General features: G+C 44.1%; 1 protein-coding gene across 1 annotated transcript; it reads right to left on the bottom strand.

Moving 5' to 3' along the window:
• Positions 1 to 10,874: 10,874 nt before the first annotated feature.
• On the bottom strand, positions 10,875 to 16,772 carry LOC120665692 (protein BONZAI 3-like). Its single transcript, XM_039945327.1, has 16 exons — positions 16,599 to 16,772; positions 15,141 to 15,188; positions 14,605 to 14,750; positions 14,479 to 14,527; positions 14,006 to 14,062; positions 13,703 to 13,873; positions 13,481 to 13,615; positions 13,302 to 13,363; positions 13,135 to 13,222; positions 12,932 to 13,043; positions 12,771 to 12,847; positions 12,568 to 12,702; positions 12,238 to 12,402; positions 12,058 to 12,171; positions 11,522 to 11,618; positions 10,875 to 11,391 (listed from the first exon to the last, which is right to left on the bottom strand). Exons 1-16 carry the CDS (start codon positions 16,770 to 16,772, stop codon positions 11,243 to 11,245), a joined length of 1,779 nt encoding a protein of 592 aa, XP_039801261.1. The 3' UTR covers positions 10,875 to 11,242.
• Positions 16,773 to 19,026: the final 2,254 nt, after the last annotated feature.

The raw sequence follows: 19,026 nt of genomic DNA on the forward strand, positions 1-19,026 counted from the left end.
GACGGTTTTCTTGCCCCTCTGGCGCGCTCTCTCTTGTCTTCTTCCTCTGTCAGGGCTTGTCCCGATCCTGGGGGCAGCCAAAACCTTGCCCGGTTAAATCAGGTTCCAGGGGCCTTGCCATTTTAAAACCACTAGAACATAACGCGCCCTTTGCGCGCTCGATCACGAGTTGCATACAATTTCCCATGCAAATATTCTAATAATATTAATATTGTTGATTGAATGGATCTGCAGCTCATAGGTGTTGTGAAAACCATAAATTATATTTAACAATCAGCATTAGGAGTTACCAAATATTTTAGCAGGTAACTTATAATAATGATCCAAATAAGAGTGGAGTACTAAGATATTAAAAGGAGGAGATAACACACTTTGTAGTCATCCGGTATCCAAAAGAGTTTCACTGATGTTGAAAGCACCAGGTTATAAAATGCCTAAATGTATATAGCACCAAGCAGCTGGGCATCAGATGCAGATCGAGGCATGGTTGGAACTGTGTAAACATAAAATAAGGGGGTGTTTAGTTAGTGAAAAATTTTGGTTCAAAGGTGACATCGATTGTTTGACCAGATGTCGGGAGGACTTTTCGGGCACTAATTAAAAAAACTAATTTCAGAACTCGCTTGGAAACCGCGAGACGAATCTTTTGAGACCATCATTAGCTCATGTGGGTTACTGTAGCACTTATGGCTAATCACACACTAATTAGGCTCAAAAAATTCGTCTCGTCGTGTACATCCAAACTGTGCAATTAGTTTTGTTGTTTAACTACATTTAATGTTTCGTGCATGTGTTCAAAGGGGAGACAAAAAAATTTTGGGAACTAAACGGCCCCTAAGCTGCTCCCCTTCTTCCTTCTAAGTATCGTCATTTAGAACTGTAAATATAGGAACGACAGTTAGTTGCTATAGAGCTTGGTAATAGCCGCACAAAGAGTTTACAGTAAATCTAATATTTTGAGGAGGAAGCCATATTTGAACGAGGATATGATGTTGAAAAAAATTAAAGTGATCAGAAGCATCTCTATGGTACCTATGGCTATGTCTCTCACATATACTCACAATTTGGAAGAGAAAGATATAAAACAATAAAGAGGCACATGTAAAGAATTATTAGAAATTCTATGTTGTCATTCAACTTGAGAGGAAGGCTGTTGTCTAGGTAGGCAAATTATATAAGCAGGAGGATATGTAAACAGGGCAGCAATATGCAAAATCAGATATCTTTTTGCAGTGCTAAGTAGAGGAAGATGCTTACATTAGTATAAATGATATATGCACTATCAATTTTATAGTTACTATGATCTACCAAATGTCCAACTTGGTGACGACTAATAAAGATAATGCTTTACGATCAAGTGCAGCCATGATCTAGTCGGTCTATCTATTTTATTTGCAGTTTGTAGCAAGGAGATACCTAGATTTGGGAATGCCATGTTCACAACCATGAGCTTTGCTTCTAGTGTCTTTATGAAGCAGTAGCTTATTGACGATTTTCTTGTTAGAGGAGTAGTGAAACCGGAAAAGTAAACATGTTAGTTATCATGGTATTACTTGACATGTTGAAGAAAACAAATTTATGTTTATAAGGTTGATCTTTTCTTACAATAGTCTTTTCTATCTTTGTTGCAGAATTGCCAGCTCTCTTGATCCAACTGACTTCGCTAGCGAGCAAATCCAGCAGACTCCAGACTGTAGTTACTTTTTCGCGGGACATCTATACATAACACGCACGACAGCAGCCGTTGTCGCCGCAGGAGGTTGGTCCACCGCGGCCCGCTGGATGTGCACCCGTGAACTTGCATCATAAAAGATGTTCTAAAAATAAAACAAAAATTGTTTTAGAAAGACAACAATATTTTGATTATGTTGTTACTAAGAAGATGTAAAAATGTTCATCATAGAAAGATTGTTTGAAGATAAAATAAATTATTTCAAAAATAAAATTTCATATTCTAAGAAAATATTCTAAAAAATGTTTTAGAGCAAAAAAATATTTTAAATAATATTTTTCAAATATAGGCAAGTGTGATCTAGTTTTGAAGATCTTAACACAAAGATCAGTACGGTGTAATCATAATTTGATTTAGATAATTAGTTTGTGAAATACAAATTTTTTTAGTTGGAGTACATGCACATAAACTGAGATATGTCAGATGAGGTATGTAGCCGCTAACTTTTTACACTTGAATGCTCACGTTGCAGTAGGAGAGTGTTGTGGTTCGTTCAAGGCAGATGGCTAGAATCGGCCCATGAGAATAACAGATGGGGTAAAAACATGCGCCAGCAACCGTGACGTGGTGCATTATGGTCTGGGAGCATGGAGCAACCCAGTTCTCACAGCAACACCAGACCCATCCCTCTTACGCCCCTGTACATGACGTGGCGAGAAGCGGAGGGAACCGCACCGCAAGCCGCGAAACGCGGACAAGCCCGGAGGAGCTACCTCTCTTTAATTAACCCGATAACGTGTTCTGAAACGTTTGCACGATAACGGCTGGCTCAAAGCTACTCCAATCAGTTTGTGTTTGGAATTTGTTCAAAAAAAGTTTGTGTTCAGAAAAGACACCCCTCTATAGCAGGGTTTACTCCTGTTCATTTTCGTTTTTACGTGTTCTGCGCAAATCAACACACTATAGCATGAAATTGTTCGTTTTAACTTCACGGTTTCGAGACCGGGTAAACTCGTTTCTTTTTTAACTTCACAGGTTTCAAAAATCTCCCAAAAGACATTTAGTCATAAGTTGTCTTAAATTTGGCAGAGGAAATGCAAAACAAGAGTTCTTTTTTTTTTCCAAAACGAAAATGCAATTTGTCAAAATGTTACTGCTGAAATAGTTGGCGTCCTTTTTGTTCTTCCAGTGTCCGAAACGGCGACAGTAACTTGCTAACCATGTGTGTGATGGATCCTTTTTACCAATCATGCTACTATGGAAAGGGACAGATGAGCTGCACAGAAACTTGGCAATTTGAAGCTTCAGACTCTCCCTCTCAAACTTGTCCGCAAGATGGCACGCCGAGCAAGAAATTGCTAGATACACCAGTGGGGCCAAAATGATGGCACATGTAAGTCCGACAGTGAAAAAGAAGTTACTGTCTAAACAGTAATAGTGTATACAAATAGGTACTTTTGAACATGAGCAAAAGATAATTTTTGTTAATTGATGTATTTTCTAGAAATCCACTGTGGAATATAATTTTCCATGCATAAATAATATGACAACACAATGGATCACTAACAAACAATTACTCTGTTCGCTTGGTTGTGGCTGATAGCTAGTAGCTGATGCTGATTTGTTATGAGAGAAAAATATTGCTGGCTGTCTAGTGCCTGGTGCTGATTTGGTGTGAGAGAAAAACACTGCTGGCTGATTGGTTGACAAGCCAAGCGAACATAGTGAATGGTTGTACCGCTTTTTTTGTTATTAATTCAGATCTGAACTAGCTCGACAAAGTTTAGATTCTCTACTTCTATATATGCATATTAATAATGCTAACAAATCAAATGTTATTCAGGATGGGCTGGCAAGAATGTGGTGTAATGTTGAGCACCACCTTTTTTGAGATTAGCTAGGGGAGAATGATTTGTTTATACTGAGAAGGTGCGGTATAATAATCAGTACATAATTTATTAAAGATAGAAATGCTATCAATGGAATTGCCAATGCAGAAATGGGAGACCATACTGGAGTTAATAAATGGTGCCGAAGAAGAGGAAAGAAAGGGGAATAACACACATGGTGCACCTAGCAATCCCACATGATTGTGCCGTTGCTTTGGCATACGTTAAGAGAAGGGAAAGATAGTGAGGTGTAATAGTCCCGGTTCCAAAAAAAAAGTGACGTGTAATAGGATACGGAGAGTTAATTGTCTCAAATGATTGTCTGTCTGCTTAGACTTGCTAAACGGCAATTTTGTTGGGACTCGACACACGATGCACTTCTCCTCACTACTTTCACATACTCCAAATTCTTGAAAGAAAAATATCCCTTAAAACAAGTCAACTCACGGGAAAAAAGTCTCGAAAAAGAAAAAAAAAAGGCCCTAATCTAATCACCACAAGAACAACGTTTGGCAAGTGTCACTTCCATAGATGTTGCAGCTTGCAAGCCCATCTCACATTCACAGGAACCCAGGCGGCAGACTTAACACACGCTTAAACGTCTATGCAGAATCTAACGAAAACTACAACGTACTATTGCGCAATATCCGAGGCAGCACCAGAGATTTTTCACTATGTTTAGTAAAATATTTGCGTTCCCAGCAATGTTTTTACCATCCGAACGGGGCCTACAGATAGACTGGCATATTTTTTTTGTTGAGTAAAATGCACTGTAGGTCCATGAATTTGCACAGATGTGCCAAATAGGTTCATCAACTACCAAACCAGGTATCTGGCCCCTCAAACTTGCGAACCCGTTCACTCCATGCCCAAATGCCAAAACCAGCCCGGTTTTGCTGACGTGGTCTTCCTGTCCCACATCAATCTTGAAAATAGAGTCCCTAGTCGCGAACTGGAATAGAGCACACGCACGGGACGGCTGTGGAACTCGCCGATGGCTAGGGTTCCGGCACAGCTGTAAGGATCGATGGACCAAGAGGGGGGTGAATTGAGCCTTTTTCAATTTCTAAAACGAAGTAAAGCAACTTTAACCTATGCAATGCTAGTGAGGCACCAATTCACCAACCGGATAACTAAGCTACCTACACAAGCTAAGAGAGATAAAACGAGAAGTAAAGCCTAGCAAGGTAGAGCTAAGTTATGATCTCTAAGTCAAGCACATGAATAAATTGCATGAAAGAAAATGCTTGAATAAAGAGAGTGGACAAGAGACAACCGGATTTTTTCCCGTGGTATCGATGTGTTGGCACACACCCCTAATCTACATTGTGACACTCACAAAGAGTCTTGTCACCTCCCAAGTCACCGAGACGAGGGCGCTCACTAAGAGTCTCCGTTCACCATCCCGGCGTGGTGGAGATCAAGCCACGTACAATCTTCTTCTCCGGGCTCCCACAATCCTTGGCAAGCTCCGCGAGAAACACCTCGATCACCAAGATCGCCTAGGTGATGCCAATCACCAAGAGTAACAAGCTAAGGCCTTCACTTGAGCAAGAACCGATCACCAAGAACGGATGCACACAACCTTCTCTCTACTCAAGTCCTTAATCTTGCTTCTTAATTGATTGAATGCACAAGTATGTGAATGATGAAGCTCAAGGTGGCTCTTGACTATAGTATAAGTGTTTGGATGTTGCCTGGTGTCAAGAATAGCAAAATGACCCATTGGAGGGGTATATATAGGCAGCTCACATGAATAGAGCCGTTAGAGAAAAAGCTGCCAGAAAACTGTGTAGCGCCGGTTAATCCGACGTACCTCCAATAGTTATCGTCGGTTTAACCGATGAATGTAAACTGCCCCTTCTGGAAACTAGCCGTTACAACTTGGGCAGATTAACCGACATATCATCGGTTTAACCGGTGAGTGTAGTTGTCCACTGATCAACTGAAAAACCAAGTCTCTGGACAACTGCACCGACATTAACTCAAACCTATCGTCGGTTTAACCGGTGAGTACAACTTCTGAATTCCTTTGAAAAAATCATCTCACTGGTCAATTGCACCGACGTCTTGATTCAAACATCGTCGGTTTAACCGGTGTATAGAACTTGAAATACCCTGGAAAAACCAACTCTGGACTAATGCACCGACGTTAAATTCAAACACGTCGGTTTAACCGGTGTATTGAATTGTCCAGACTCTGCTGACTTCGTTTAACCGACGTATAGAAAATTGAGAGCGTCGGTTAAACCGGTGTATAGACTTTTTCTGATTTTGTCTTTTCTAATTTGAGTCTTGAATGAAATCCAAATATTCTTGAGATATAGTTTGAGAACCACTTATTTGAACTTCTAGAAACCTGAGTGACCATAGTGTGCATCCATTTTCAAATGACCATGTCTATGCTCAAGTTACTTAGCCTTAACCCCTCTTAATAGTGCGATCACTACAAAACTATAAAACCTATACTAACCTAAGTGTCCTTCTCAACCTTGTCACACTTAGGACTAGAAAGATCCTTAGCCTTGACATATATAAGTTGAAAACCGAGATCGCCTTTTTGAATAACCGAAATTGAGGGGCCTTTTTTGACATAAGACCAAATGAGCGATAATGATTTATTAAGCTGCACAAACTCATTAGTCACAATAATGGTTGTCATTAATCACCGAAACATACCTTGAGGGCCTAGATGCTTACAACAGCAGCATCGACGGCGAAAATGGCGGCACAGCGGTGGCATACGGCAGCGCGCCGGCACGGCATGGCGGTGAAACCGCGCGCCCGGCAATATCCGGCTACGAGGCTGACCTCGGCGGAGGGCTAGGGTTTGGGCTAGGGCACAGAGCGGTGACAGTTAAGCATAGCCGCGCATGGCGGAGCGGCGCGCAGGGCGCGACGGCGATGCGGACGCGTCCCGGCAGAGCGGCGGCGGAACAGCTCTCCCGAGCGGCAGCACTAGCTTGGCCACCCCTTGGCGACGCATGAACGCGAGAGAGAGGGGAATGAGCGGCAGCGCCAGCGGCCGGCCACGACGAGCTGCGAGCTCGTTGGAGCTATGGCGGCGGCGGCGCGACAAAAAACGCCCAAATTGGGCTCTTACCTTCGTCGAATGGCACTGCGGGTGGTGCGGTGAGGTTGAGCGAGCAGTGGCGAGGCGTGTGCGTGATCTAAAGAGGGCGGTGTTGCGGTGGTGGTGCTCGAGCGGCTGCATGGTGGTGTTCCAGCGAGCTTGCGGCAATGGCGTGTGGCCGGGTCTCGCCGACAGTGAGCTTTCCGACGGCGCGAGCACCACCATCACACTCCTCTCGATGACGCAAGTTCGATGGCCTAGCTAATGGCGGCGGCGAGAGAGGCGGCACGGCGGCGTGGTGCGGTGACGACCTCGCCGTTCCCGGCGATGGCGAGGTCTGGCGATGGCGCGCGTGAGCATCGCGGCAACGGGGCGAAGCCCAATCTAGGGTTTTCGTGGCAGCGGCGTGAAGCAAAGCGAGCTGGCCGCGCGCATGGCGGCGCGGCGGCGAGCGCGTTGACGGCGAGCTGCGTTCTGGCGAGCCTACGGCCAGAGCGGCGCCTTTAGCTATAGGAAGACCACCGGCATGGCAAGGCGAATACGGTGCACGCAAAAAGGGAGAGTGAAAGGCCCTTGTTTGGTTTTGGTAATTGAGTGACAACTTAGGTGGACTAATAAGTGTTTATGTTGAGATACATAGGAGATTAGTCCACACAAAGACACTAGTATGAGCAACGTGTGCCATGGAGGAGAAATGGCTAAAGGTTGATGCTATGCTCATATAGTGTGATCGAGGAGCTCATTGCATATGAGACATGACATGGAGTTATGTGACCAAAGTGGAGAAGATCAAGACAAGGCTTGGCTTGATGGACCGGTTGCAATGGAGAAGGGCAAGTCAAGGCTTTGAAGCGAGGGACCGCGAGGCGGTGAAGCTTGGGCAAGATTTGGCGCCGATAGACCGAGGCAACGGTGAAGAGCGAGCAAGGTCAAGATCGATGGACCAAAGAGGTCATGTGATGATATGGAGTGGATCATATCATTTAAGAAAGATCAAGCCAAGTGTTGACTCATGAAGATGATCAAAAGGCTTGATGGAGTTTGGTGCTTGTATGGCATCAACATTTGGGAAGATGAAATGGAATGCGCAAGGCAAATGTATGACTTGTAGGGCATTTCATTTCACCGGTCAAAGGTTGTGTAGAGAAGTGCATGACCGGATTTAGGATAGATGGTCGTACTATCAAGAGGGGCAAACTTGTTTGCATATCGGTCATCTAGTGCCACTTGAGCGATCTAACATTGCGATGTAGTTAGGATCGAGTGGCGTGGTGAGATTAAGTGAAAATCCTTTGAAAATGTTTGAGAAATGCTAACACACATGCACATGATGTTGTTCACGTGGTGGTGTTGGCACATTTGCAAAGGAGAAAGAGTTGGAGTTGATGTTGAACAACTTGGGGGAAAAAGAATTGACGGGCGGACGGTCCGGCCCTATTGTGCGGACGGTCCGCTAGCTTAAATTCTTTTTGTCCAGAGAGGTTGCAGCTCTGTTTGGGCTTAAAGGCCGTACTGCGGACGGTCCGCTCCTGGGGCGCGGACAGTCCGAAGGTGTTTTAGAGAAATCGTCCAGAGAGGTTGTTTCTCTGGCTTGGGCTGAAAGGTTGGACTGCGGACGGTCCGGCCCATGGATGCGGACGGTCCGCAGGTCACTTAACTTTTTGACCAGAGACGTGTTGGGTCCCTGGTGGGATTTAAGAGTGAAGGGCGGACGGTCCGCCATTGGGTGCGGATGGTCCGCCGGTCAGTTGAGAAAATGACCAGAGACGTTTTTGCTTTTGGTGGGTTGCACGTTGTGAAGGGCGGACGGTCCGCTCAAGGGGTGCGGACAGTCCGCCCCTCAAACTTTAAGTTTGTCCAGAGACGCTGTCTCTCTGAGTGCTCGGAGTATCTGAACTGCGGAGGGTCCGCCAGTAGGACGCGGACAGTCCGCGAAGGCTCTAACGGTCGACTCTGACACATTATCTTTACAGATCTAGCCGTTGGGTTTGAATGGCGGACAGTCCGGTTTTTGTAAGGCGGACAGTCCAGTTTTTGTAAGGCGGACAGTCCGCGAGTGCTCTGTTTCGACGGGGTTGTGAGGTAACGGCTAGTTTGGAGCCTCCCTCTATAAATAGAGGGTGTGGCCGGCCATTTGAGGGCGCTGAGCACCTTGGGGACTTGGTGTCCATATGTGAGAGTGCTTGAGAGCCCTCTACTCACTCTAACTTGATAGTAATCATCCGATCGAGTGAGAGAGCGATTCTAGTGCGATTGCTTTGAGAGATTGCATCGAGTGGCACTAGGTGATCGTGTTGCAAGCCGGTGTGCTTGTTACTCTTGGAGGTTGCCACCTCCTAGACGGCTTGGTGGTAAGAGGCTCCGTTGAAGCCCGCAAGAAGATTGTGCGGTGCTCCGGAGAAGAGATTGTGAGGGGGTATTGTGCTCACCCCGCGGGAGCCGCGAAGAGCAACTCTAGTTGAGCGAGACGTGAAGAGCAACAAGTGGTTCGATCGGATCATGTGCTAGAGCTCGGTGTGAGCACTCCACGTGGGAGAGTGTGACTTGAGAGTCACCACTAGCAAGAGGATCGGCGGCAACCTTGGAGCTTGTCTCAACGGGGATTAGCTTGGTGGCAACCAAGTGAACCTCGGGATAAAAATCACCGTGTCAATTTTGTCTACTCTTCTCGATGGTTTGCATTCTCCAAATCACAAGCATTGTATTTACATTCATCTATATCTTGTGCTTGTGTAGTTGCTATCTAGTGATTAGTTAGCTTGTGTAGCTTGGTAATCATCTTCTTGCTTGTGTAGCTAGAAGTAGAGATCCTAGTGTAACTAGTTAGCTTGTGTAGCTTAATTAGTTGCTCTTGCTTAGATTGTGTAGCTAAGCAAGTTGAGCTCTTGGATTTGGATTGTGTATCCTTGTCCTTGAGCATCTAGTGAGCTTAGGTTTGGCTTTGTGCTTTTGCTCATTAGAATTGTGTAGAAGCTCCCCCGGTTTGTGAAGTACTAGTGCTTAGGCTTGTATGTCTTGGCATTAGAATTGTTAGGAGAGCTCTTACTAGCTTAGCACTCAATTTGCTTTGTGTAGGATCTTTTTGGAGGTGACTTAGAGTCATAGTTAGAGGGGTGAAGTCTTGGCTAAGCGAATAGTTTCAATTCCGCATAAGTTTCGGTTAGCCGGCGCAATTAGTTTTAGAAAGGACTTTTCACCCCCCTCTAGTCCGCTATCTCGACCCTACAGAGAGGAGGGAGGTCGGAGCTATGCCGACGACGGTGGGGCGTGGGGTTGCCAGAGCTCAGCCAGCGGCGGCGATGGCGAAATCGCCGATTAGGCGCTCACCTAGGCTCGGCTTCGGCTTCCGGTGGCGTACATAGATGGAGCGGGTGGTGGCGAAGCTCGATGGCGAGGAGAGGGAGAAAATGGCCGCGGCGGAGGCAGTTATCGCGGCGGCGCGGCAAGGAGCAGCGACGGCGTCGCCCTGCTCGCGCTGGAGAAGAAGGGCGAGGAGATGGGAAATGTGGCCGGCGAAGTGGAAATGGGAGTGGGGGTGTCGGGGCAGCTCGCCCACGCGGCTTAAGACGGCGAGGAGCACGCAGGAGGCGAGCGCCACACGGCCATTGCATGCTGCGGCTGCCGGTCGACCATTTTCAAATTGAAGCTTTCCCAGGGGTGTAATTGCGAATTTTGATGTGGGACAGGAAGACCACGTCAGCAAAACCGGGCTGGTTTTGGCATTTGAACCTGGAGTGAACGGGTTCGCAAGTTTGAAAGGCCAGATACCTGGTTTGGTAGTTGGACCTATTTGGCACATCTGTACAAGTTCATGGACCTACAGTGCATTTTACTTTTTTTTTGTTCGTACAGGTAAATTGACTTAGCAAGGCGGAAGGATCAGCTTCAGTCACGGAATTCCTACCGAATTAAACCGAGACGGCAAGCAGCAGGGTGCCCACCTCCAGCGAATTCTGGTTGTGGAAGAGGACTAGAAGATACGAGGGAACAGAACTGCCAGGGAAGGAGGTGCGCGAGCATGTCGCCCGGTGGTGGTGAGCTCCAGGCTAACATGCCCACGAGCTCTAGGCTGGCCTCCAGGCTAACAAGCACATGATGCCCCGTGCCTCCCCCGGCCAGCCGCTGGGCCATCATGGAGCATAGGCATAGCTGCCTGCGGTCAACTCATAACCACCACCAAAGACACATCCTCCTCTTTCCTTTCCTTCTTTCTTTCTTTCTTTTATCATCACCAGACAAGGAGTGCAAACCCCCAGCTAATCTATTCCACTTGTAGCTTACCAAACCTCAAAACAAGGAGAGGAACATGAAAAAACAAGGTGAGGAACATGAAAGCAAGGGATGATAAAGTTGGCGTGATACTTGGTGCAAAATCAGTTAGTATCGCTCTCAGGTTCGCCAGTATCTAACTGCTTGAACTAGGGTCGTGGATTCAACTGCATTCCAGGCACCAAGCGCGACCAGGCAGGCCTTAAACAGAGCAGACATTCTATGAACAAGAGCACTACTAGGCTAGCAAGGGGCATCTGCGGAATCTACACTTCTTCAGTTGAAGGACCCGGCTTCGTGCGCAGAGCACGCGGGGGGGGGGGGGGGGGGGGGGGGGGGTCACTGCTGTGGAGGGTACACGGGTGCTGAAGCGTACCCTGGAGGAGCGGGAGCCTGCTGCTGCGGCTTGATCCCCCGGGTGCGCATGTACTGCAAGAACTGGCCGGGCAGCTCCTCCAGAAGAGATTGCACAACGGAGATCGGGCCACCTGCGCATGAAGACATAAGATCGTCGGCAATGAAATCGCATCAGCAACGGTTATTCTGTGGCTGTAACGTGACAGCTGGAGCTGGTTGATGGTAACAAGAGCGAATGTGATGGGGCAGATTGCTTCTGACCTTGGACTTCCCTCATGGGGACAAACTGGACGATGTCGCGTGTCGCGATCCTCCCGGTCGAGCTCTCCAGTCGCTTACCGTTGTCAGCGTCAAGGATCTGCAGTGGAGGATTGTTAAGAGGACAGAAAAGAAGATCACAGAATAGTGAACTGCAATCCAACAGCATTTGTTATAGATCAGAAAAGAATAAAGTATACATCATAAGTAGACAAACTTTCTGGCATATGGAGTGAAGGTGTGCCTATGATTCATCAAATGCATGGTACTACATTACAGGTGCAATTAAAAAAGTGCAGAGCCGTGCTGCGATGCACTGCCAGACTAAACAACTATTACCCATATGGGCAGATACATGGAACAGCTCATCTTGAAAAAGTAAACACCGTGAGTTGTTCGGGTCCTTTTTATCAATACAATGATTTTGCGTCAAGCATAGAGTAAATGTGCATAGTGTTTGATCAGGGTAAAGATGACAGGGACATATTCAGAATATTTTGTATTTGTCAATAATGGAGATTTCTGAAATTTTGCTCTACCTCCATTTGTTTGAAATCAGCATTACCAACGCCAACAATGAGAATCGACAATGGCAAGTCTGATGCCCTGACAATGCAATCTTTTGTTTCTTGAATATCAGTCAGAACCCCATCCTGCAAGAATTCTCAGGTAAATAACACTGACCAACAGAGGTCACGCATAGAAATTTTATTGCATACCGTGATAATGAGTAGGACGAAATATTTGTTGTTTGAGTATTGAAGGGAATGAGTAGCAATTTCTGCAGCTTTGTTGATAACAGGCCCAAACATAGTTGGTCCAGCAAGGGAAACACTGTAAAGAGAAGAGGTGTATGCTGACATGATGCCTTCAACTCCAACAACCTGTGTTCATAAACAAGAACTTGACATCAGAGATGATCTGGAAATTATACCCACTATACTATCACATATTCAAATGTTAGTTGATAATTTTACGCTTGGAAAGTAACACAACAAAAAAAAAGTTCAGCGTAGTCAAAAGATATGCTCAGCAGACATGAACCTCACCTCACAGTCATTTGTAGCTGTATTCAAGTTAAAACAGTGTGATACATGACCCTGTGTCTTTGCTCCAAAACCCCATGCAGGAAATCGCCTATCAGTGTCATAAAACTGCAGAACTTCGCCAACCCCCAGTATTGCCTGGTGTATGAACCAATTATCAAGCTCATGTTGCCTTAAATACATTTAGAAAATCAGAAAATCCTAACCTGTTGGTATGAATTAGGTCTGCCAGAGGGGTCAATGTAGTGCAAGGACTGAGGTACACGGGGGTCACCATTTGAAGCTGGAAAGGAGAGAAAACCCTAAGAACTAAAACCAAGGCAGAGCTACAAATATTATATCACAAAAGCTGACAAATCGAACTAACCAGTAAAATCTACAGCCACCATAAAATTGAGCTCAAATCCGCTGGATATATAGTCCAAGAAAGTATGCTGGATTTTTTCCTGCAACTTATCCACAAACAATTGTCCTTTCATCTGAAACCAGTTTATACATATGATGATATGAAGAGTTAGTTTCGAGTGACTCCTTTGTTCAGTGTATCACATCATATAGGAAAACTCAAACCTTTCTTTGTCCCTTGTGGCTGTAAAAATTTGCTCCAGACTTGGAAGTATATAGATTTTCAAGCTGAGTAATAGTTGTCTGGAATGCCCTATTATCAGACAAAGCAAGGTTACTAAAGTTCTCCCAATAGCAAAGGCTACAAAATACTTCAATGACTATTCACATACCCTATCAGTTCATGGTCACCACTGGAATCAAAATCAAAACACTCAACTAGCAGTGGGTTATCCTGAAATATATAGCAGTTTAGCACAATAGATGGTGGGGGAACCAGGTTAACATTGAATATTGCATGTGCTAATCAGTGCTAACAGAAATATCTTCATATCAGTAAAATTGCACTTGCCTTGCTTCCATACTGCTGTGATGTTAAAGTGATTGGCCTCCAAACAGGGTTTAAGTTGTTAGTCACTACTTCTGTTTTGCAGATAGGAATGGGACCAGCAGTTTCTACCAGTTTCGATATTCTTAGGAAAGGGTCCTGTGTAATCAATATCAAGTAAGATTTCGAGAATTGTGACTAATGATCAGGTTTTACATTAATGTAGTGAAGGAAGTTTATCCATACACTTTTGGAGAACACATCTTTGTTTTCCAAGTTCAGGCAATGCAGCGTCATCTCAATTGCCGTTCTAGAGGAGTCACTTTCTTCAGCATGTACTGTTATTGTTCCATGAAGACCATGTCCACAATCACTTCGAAGCTTCAATGTCAGGCTATGGTTAAATTTTGTGACAATCTGCGAAAGGAGAACAAAACATCAGACAAGGTATTCTTGTTTGACTTCTTAGTATGCAAAAGGTTAGATGACTATAAAAATACAAAAAATGCTGCAACAAGTTATTCATGTTAGTTGCAATCTGATACAAACCTCTGATAAGTTGCAGCATGCTTCCCCCAGAAAATCTTGGTGAGACAAGTTCAACATCTGCATAGATCAATAAATGCAGATTTTGTAAGGTACATAGAAATTAATGTCTGATGAATATATAGTTCTGTTACAAAGTCAGAAATCATTTTCCCACTGCCACTTGAGAAAACTTTTCATAACAAAATAATGGATCCAAGTGATTGAGGAAAAAGGGAGATTCTAGGCTATTTTGCAGTTGCTAAATTTTTCAAAACTTGAGAGAAATGTTCTGCCAGCTATTCATCCATCTTCTCTGAAGCAAATATTTACAGTATGCATGTAATATAGAACAAATGATTAGAAGATACACATTGGCATATATAGCCATGTGCAGAATATTATAATTAAATAAGAAAGAATTGTTGGCTGATTTAAAGCAATATCCCATAAGCGAAAAAGTAAAATAATGAATTAAGGGACAATAATACTTATACCTTCACAGGAGTGTGGTGGTACTTTGTGTCAACATCATATATCCTGAATCTACAATGAGTTGAGAAACAGTAGCAGTTAGTAAGAGTTTTCTACAAGTAAAATCATTTCTATCATAAGAAACTTACATAAGTGGTTGCACGATCTCAAATTGGTAAGACATTGTAGCCTTTGTGATCCATGAGGGCTCCAGTGAATTTAAAATCACTTCAGTACGGCCAATCTCCTCTAGTTTTCCATTTATGTTGGTGTAGACTACTAACATAGGATCACTCTAGAGCAAACATATAACATATTAACTCCTGAAGAAAAAGTACATATACAAAGTAATCAAGCAGAATCAAGCTATATGCATGTAGTTTCAATAATTATACACTGTAATGATTAATTTTATGAGTGTTAGGTGTATAATATAACTGAAGGTTGTATACTCCACTTGTTGGAAAAAGAGAGGCATACCAATATGGAATAAAAAGTATAAACAATTCTCAACTTTTAGTATGCTCGTTTTCCACAACACTACAAAAATCAGAGACAACCATCCAGTGCTGATATATTTTATTTTTCATGGTAATGTTATAGCCTCTGGAGAACAACTTGCACTACCAAGATAGAGGTAGGAATATTGAGATTAAAGTACTTCAAAAAAAAGGCTATTTTGCACCTTTGAAAATGCGTCCATATTCCGTAGCTTCGTTGCCGAAAACGATAGCTGTAAATAAAGGACGAAAATAGCATATCAGAACAGATCATGAGCTTGTCATCCACAATCAACTTGGGAACATGTTTAGTAGGTTTGACATGTAGACTGAACTGCTGCATCATTGGTTAGCACACCACCCTTCAAAGGCAATAAGATCACTAAGAAACACTTCCGACAAACAAACCAACAAATAAGAAATAGCACACCACCCTATATCCAACTATCATGGTGCATGAACTTGCGACAAGGGTTGTGGTGACAAGAACCGAGTGATGAGTGTAGAATTAAGAAAGGTAATTCGTGAGCCCAAATATCTTCTTGTAAGTGGCAGATGGTAAACTTACATACTTTAAAGTGTTTTAAATTTTATCAAAGAAACAGAAATCCTACAAAAATAAAACATTAGGAAACAACCTCACCAAGTCTACGTCAAAAGAAAAGCTATTAGTACCAAGCAGTCCCTGCACAAGTCCCATGGTTTTGTTATAAAGCAAAATATCTCTTTCCCCCACCCAGCTCCTCCACCACCCACTCCAACTTAAAATGCCTTTGACCTTTCCTAATCCCTTAAGGAAAATGCATCTGGCATGAAAGGTACCGAAAATGAATACAGAAGTTTTCTGACACAATGCTATGATATGCAATCAACATTTGAGTGATGGGGCTGATGAGTGATGAAAAAGATTTACAAATCACATGCAATTCTGTACAATGATGTAGCAATTCATAAGAGAAACATATAAGCATGTCTCCCAGTGGGAGCCTTCCACTGGGTTTTCCCTTGATCTGTTTAACCTGGATCGATCTCTGCTATTTATGGTTAGTTCCGTAGTTAGAGAATTCTGCTAATTCCAAGTATTCCATTATTATTATTAATAAAAAAGACCCCGTGCTACCCCGCGGGAAGTCTAATCAGATCAATCGCAACAGAAAGGAACACAAAATGATCGAGGTAGGAACACAAAATGATCGAGGTATGCAACTCAACTGCAGCCAGAAAAGTTTGGCCCGCCTGATTCCGAGCGATTTCCGCGAACGGATCGTACTTCCCAAAACTATGGAGTAAGCACCAAAACCTACATTGTGGCCTCAGTAATCGAAGACCCCAAACCCCACTAAAATCGCAAGCACTTTAGGAAGGTGGCACATCAGAATTACAATCAGCGCATTTGCGAAGTACAGTAGATCAGCCTAGTACATTTCGAAAAAATCACGATGACATTTCAGCCGAGAATCCTGATTCCAATTTCCTATCGCGCCTAACCGGTTCGAAACGAGGCAGACCCACCAAACACAGCAACAAAACCCCAATTCCACCCAAACCCAAAACCGCAACCACCCGACTCCCGCCCCCAACCAGCCCATCCACCGGAGAGCGGACTCATGGCCGTCGACGGGCCGGGCGCGTGCTTCGCTTACCTCGACGGGCGTGTAGAGGCCGCGCAGGCCGCGCGCCTGGAAGAAGTGGTCGACGGCGTCGTTGGGCCCGCCCTGCTGCTGCGCCGCCGCCGGGCCCCCGTGGCTCCGCCCGCCGCCGCCCACGCCGACGGCCTCCATGCCGCCGCGGACGTCTCCGGAGAAGCACCCGCCCATCCCCGACCGCCTGCCTTCCCTCCCGAACGTTGGAAAAATCGAGGCGACGGCTACCAAGTGAAACTCTGAAAGCGATGGACCGAAATTGAGGAGACCCGAGACCAGGAGCAAATGCCTTGACGCTTGGCCTCCGCCTCGCCCTGCCGCGGCCCGGTATTTATACCTCCAGGCACCAGCACCAGCAAAGGTCGCCTTCCGTATCCCTTCCGACACGAAGATCCTTGCCTTTTATCCACAGGTGAAAAACAAACTTTGCCTTTTGTTTCTCCTCGCACGCGGTATTTTTACTGTTGGGAGGAGGTGCGCCGCGGAACTTTTGTGTCCGGGTGTGTTGAGTTCGCGGAAAAGTTCCTGTAGCATGTTTCGATTTTATTTGGTAATTATTGTTTAACTATGAAGTAATTTGTCTCAAAAGATTCGTCTCGTCATTTACAACCAAATTGTGCAATTAGTTATATTTTTTAACTACATTTAATATTCTATACATGTATCGTAAGATTCGGTGTGATGTGTGTCAGTGAAAAATTTTAGAAACTTTTCGCGGAACTAATCACAGCCGTAGGAGAAAAAAGGATTTGTTGCTACGCGTCTTTGCGTTGATTGACCATACTGACTGACTGCTAAAAATAGGAAGCTAGGCCCCGTTTGGTTGCGCGATGTAAAAATTTTGAAAAAGCATCTTTCTACATTTGAAGTACTAAATATAGACTAATCACAAAAATAATTACAGAACTCGTCTGTAAATCGCGAGACGAATCTAATGAGCCTAATTAATCCGTCATTAGATATTATTTACTGTAGCATTATTGTATTAATTTAGCATCTAATTACAGCCCGATTAGGTTCATTAGATTCGTTTCGCCATTTACAGACAGCAGTCGCAATGTGTTTTTTATTTCGTCTAGATTTAAGTCTCCATGCAGGTGCCGGAAAAAAATTTGAAATTTTGGTTTTTGCATCTAAACACGGGCTAAATTAATTTCGGAAGGAACCAGGAAGACTCGCCCTCCCTGCTACCACCATGCGAGCCAGTGGGCGCGTTTAGTTGCCAAATAAAATTTTTGAGCAACTTTTACGATATTAATTAGAAGTATTAAATATAGATTAATTCCAAAACTAATTACATAGATAGACGGAAAATCGCGAGATGAATTTATTAAGCCCTATTAATTCATCATTAGATATTGCTTATTGTAGCAAAGATTGTATAATTATGTTTATTAAATTCGTCTTGCGATTTTACCCGGGGTTATGGAATGAGTTTTGTCAATTATTCACATTTAATACTCCTAATTAGTGATCAAACCTTCGAAGTTAGCAAGAAAATTTTTGGAAAATAAATAAACCCTAAGATATTTTTTGGATGGGGATACGTGTGAGGCATTGATGGAGCTCACGTAGTTCCATTCTATTCTAGCCCCCGTACGGATCTTTGGATATATGGACTAAAATTTAGACCTAAAGTCTAGTCCGTTAGATAAATCGAAATAGGTAGACTAGTCTATTAGTCCTTAAACTCAATCTAATAAGGACTAAATCAATATGCGAACTGTGAAAAGAGCAATCTATCCCCTCACTATGTGTATGTAGTCATAACAACAAAAATATAATCCAAGGGTAGAAAGAATGTTTCTATATTTCTATGTGCGATCCACCTAATGTTTAGTCATGGATCCAAACAGACAAAGTTCAGTTAAATAATATTTAGTCACGTATATTCTGCACTAAAATTTAGTTTTAGGTGATCCAAATAGGACCTTAGTATGACTTAAATTAACCAACTTCACTTATAATGGAGGCTAGATTCCCATGCTCGTCGATACAATAGGACCGTTAGATCATCAAAAACCAAATTGATCGTGAGTACCCGGCACGTTTTAGTGGGGGCATGGCGCGCGGGCTCCAAAATTAACCGCCGACATAGCGGGCCCCTCGCAACCAATCTATGTTATCCGAATAACCAATCGAGACCAAGTTTTTGGCTTGTGGGTGGGACTAAAGTTGAGTGCTAAATAGCACCGATCTATGTTATCTGAAGTCATGGTTAATGCTAAATTTTAGCACTTTACGGTGTCAGCACTTGAATCCTAACATCCCTTGTTATTGTACTACTACTAGTCTGGTTTGCTGCTTATTGCTAGGTTTGTTCGCGGAACGAGCCGTTGCATATCGAGGAAGCGCAGGCGCGCAGAGGTGTGTTACCCAGCAAGCACGGGGAACTAGGCCACGGACTATGCGTGTGGGCAGCGCACGC

This window comes from Panicum virgatum, chromosome 3N (genome assembly GCF_016808335.1).
Source record: "Panicum virgatum strain AP13 chromosome 3N, P.virgatum_v5, whole genome shotgun sequence".
Classification (NCBI taxonomy): Eukaryota; Viridiplantae; Streptophyta; class Magnoliopsida; order Poales; family Poaceae; genus Panicum; species Panicum virgatum.

Excerpts from the sequence above, each read along its gene's own strand:
- LOC120665692 (XM_039945327.1), bottom strand. The coding sequence starts at position 16,772 with ATGGGCGGGTGCTTCTCCGGAGACGTCCGCGGCGGCATGGAGGCCGTC. Across the intron at positions 13,874-14,005 it reads CATGCTGCAACTTATCAGAG|ATTGTCACAAAATTTAACCA; the intron begins GTTTGTATCAGA and ends CTCCTTTCGCAG. Across the intron at positions 11,619-12,057 it reads CTGATTTCAAACAAATGGAG|ATCCTTGACGCTGACAACGG; the intron begins GTAGAGCAAAAT and ends CCTCCACTGCAG.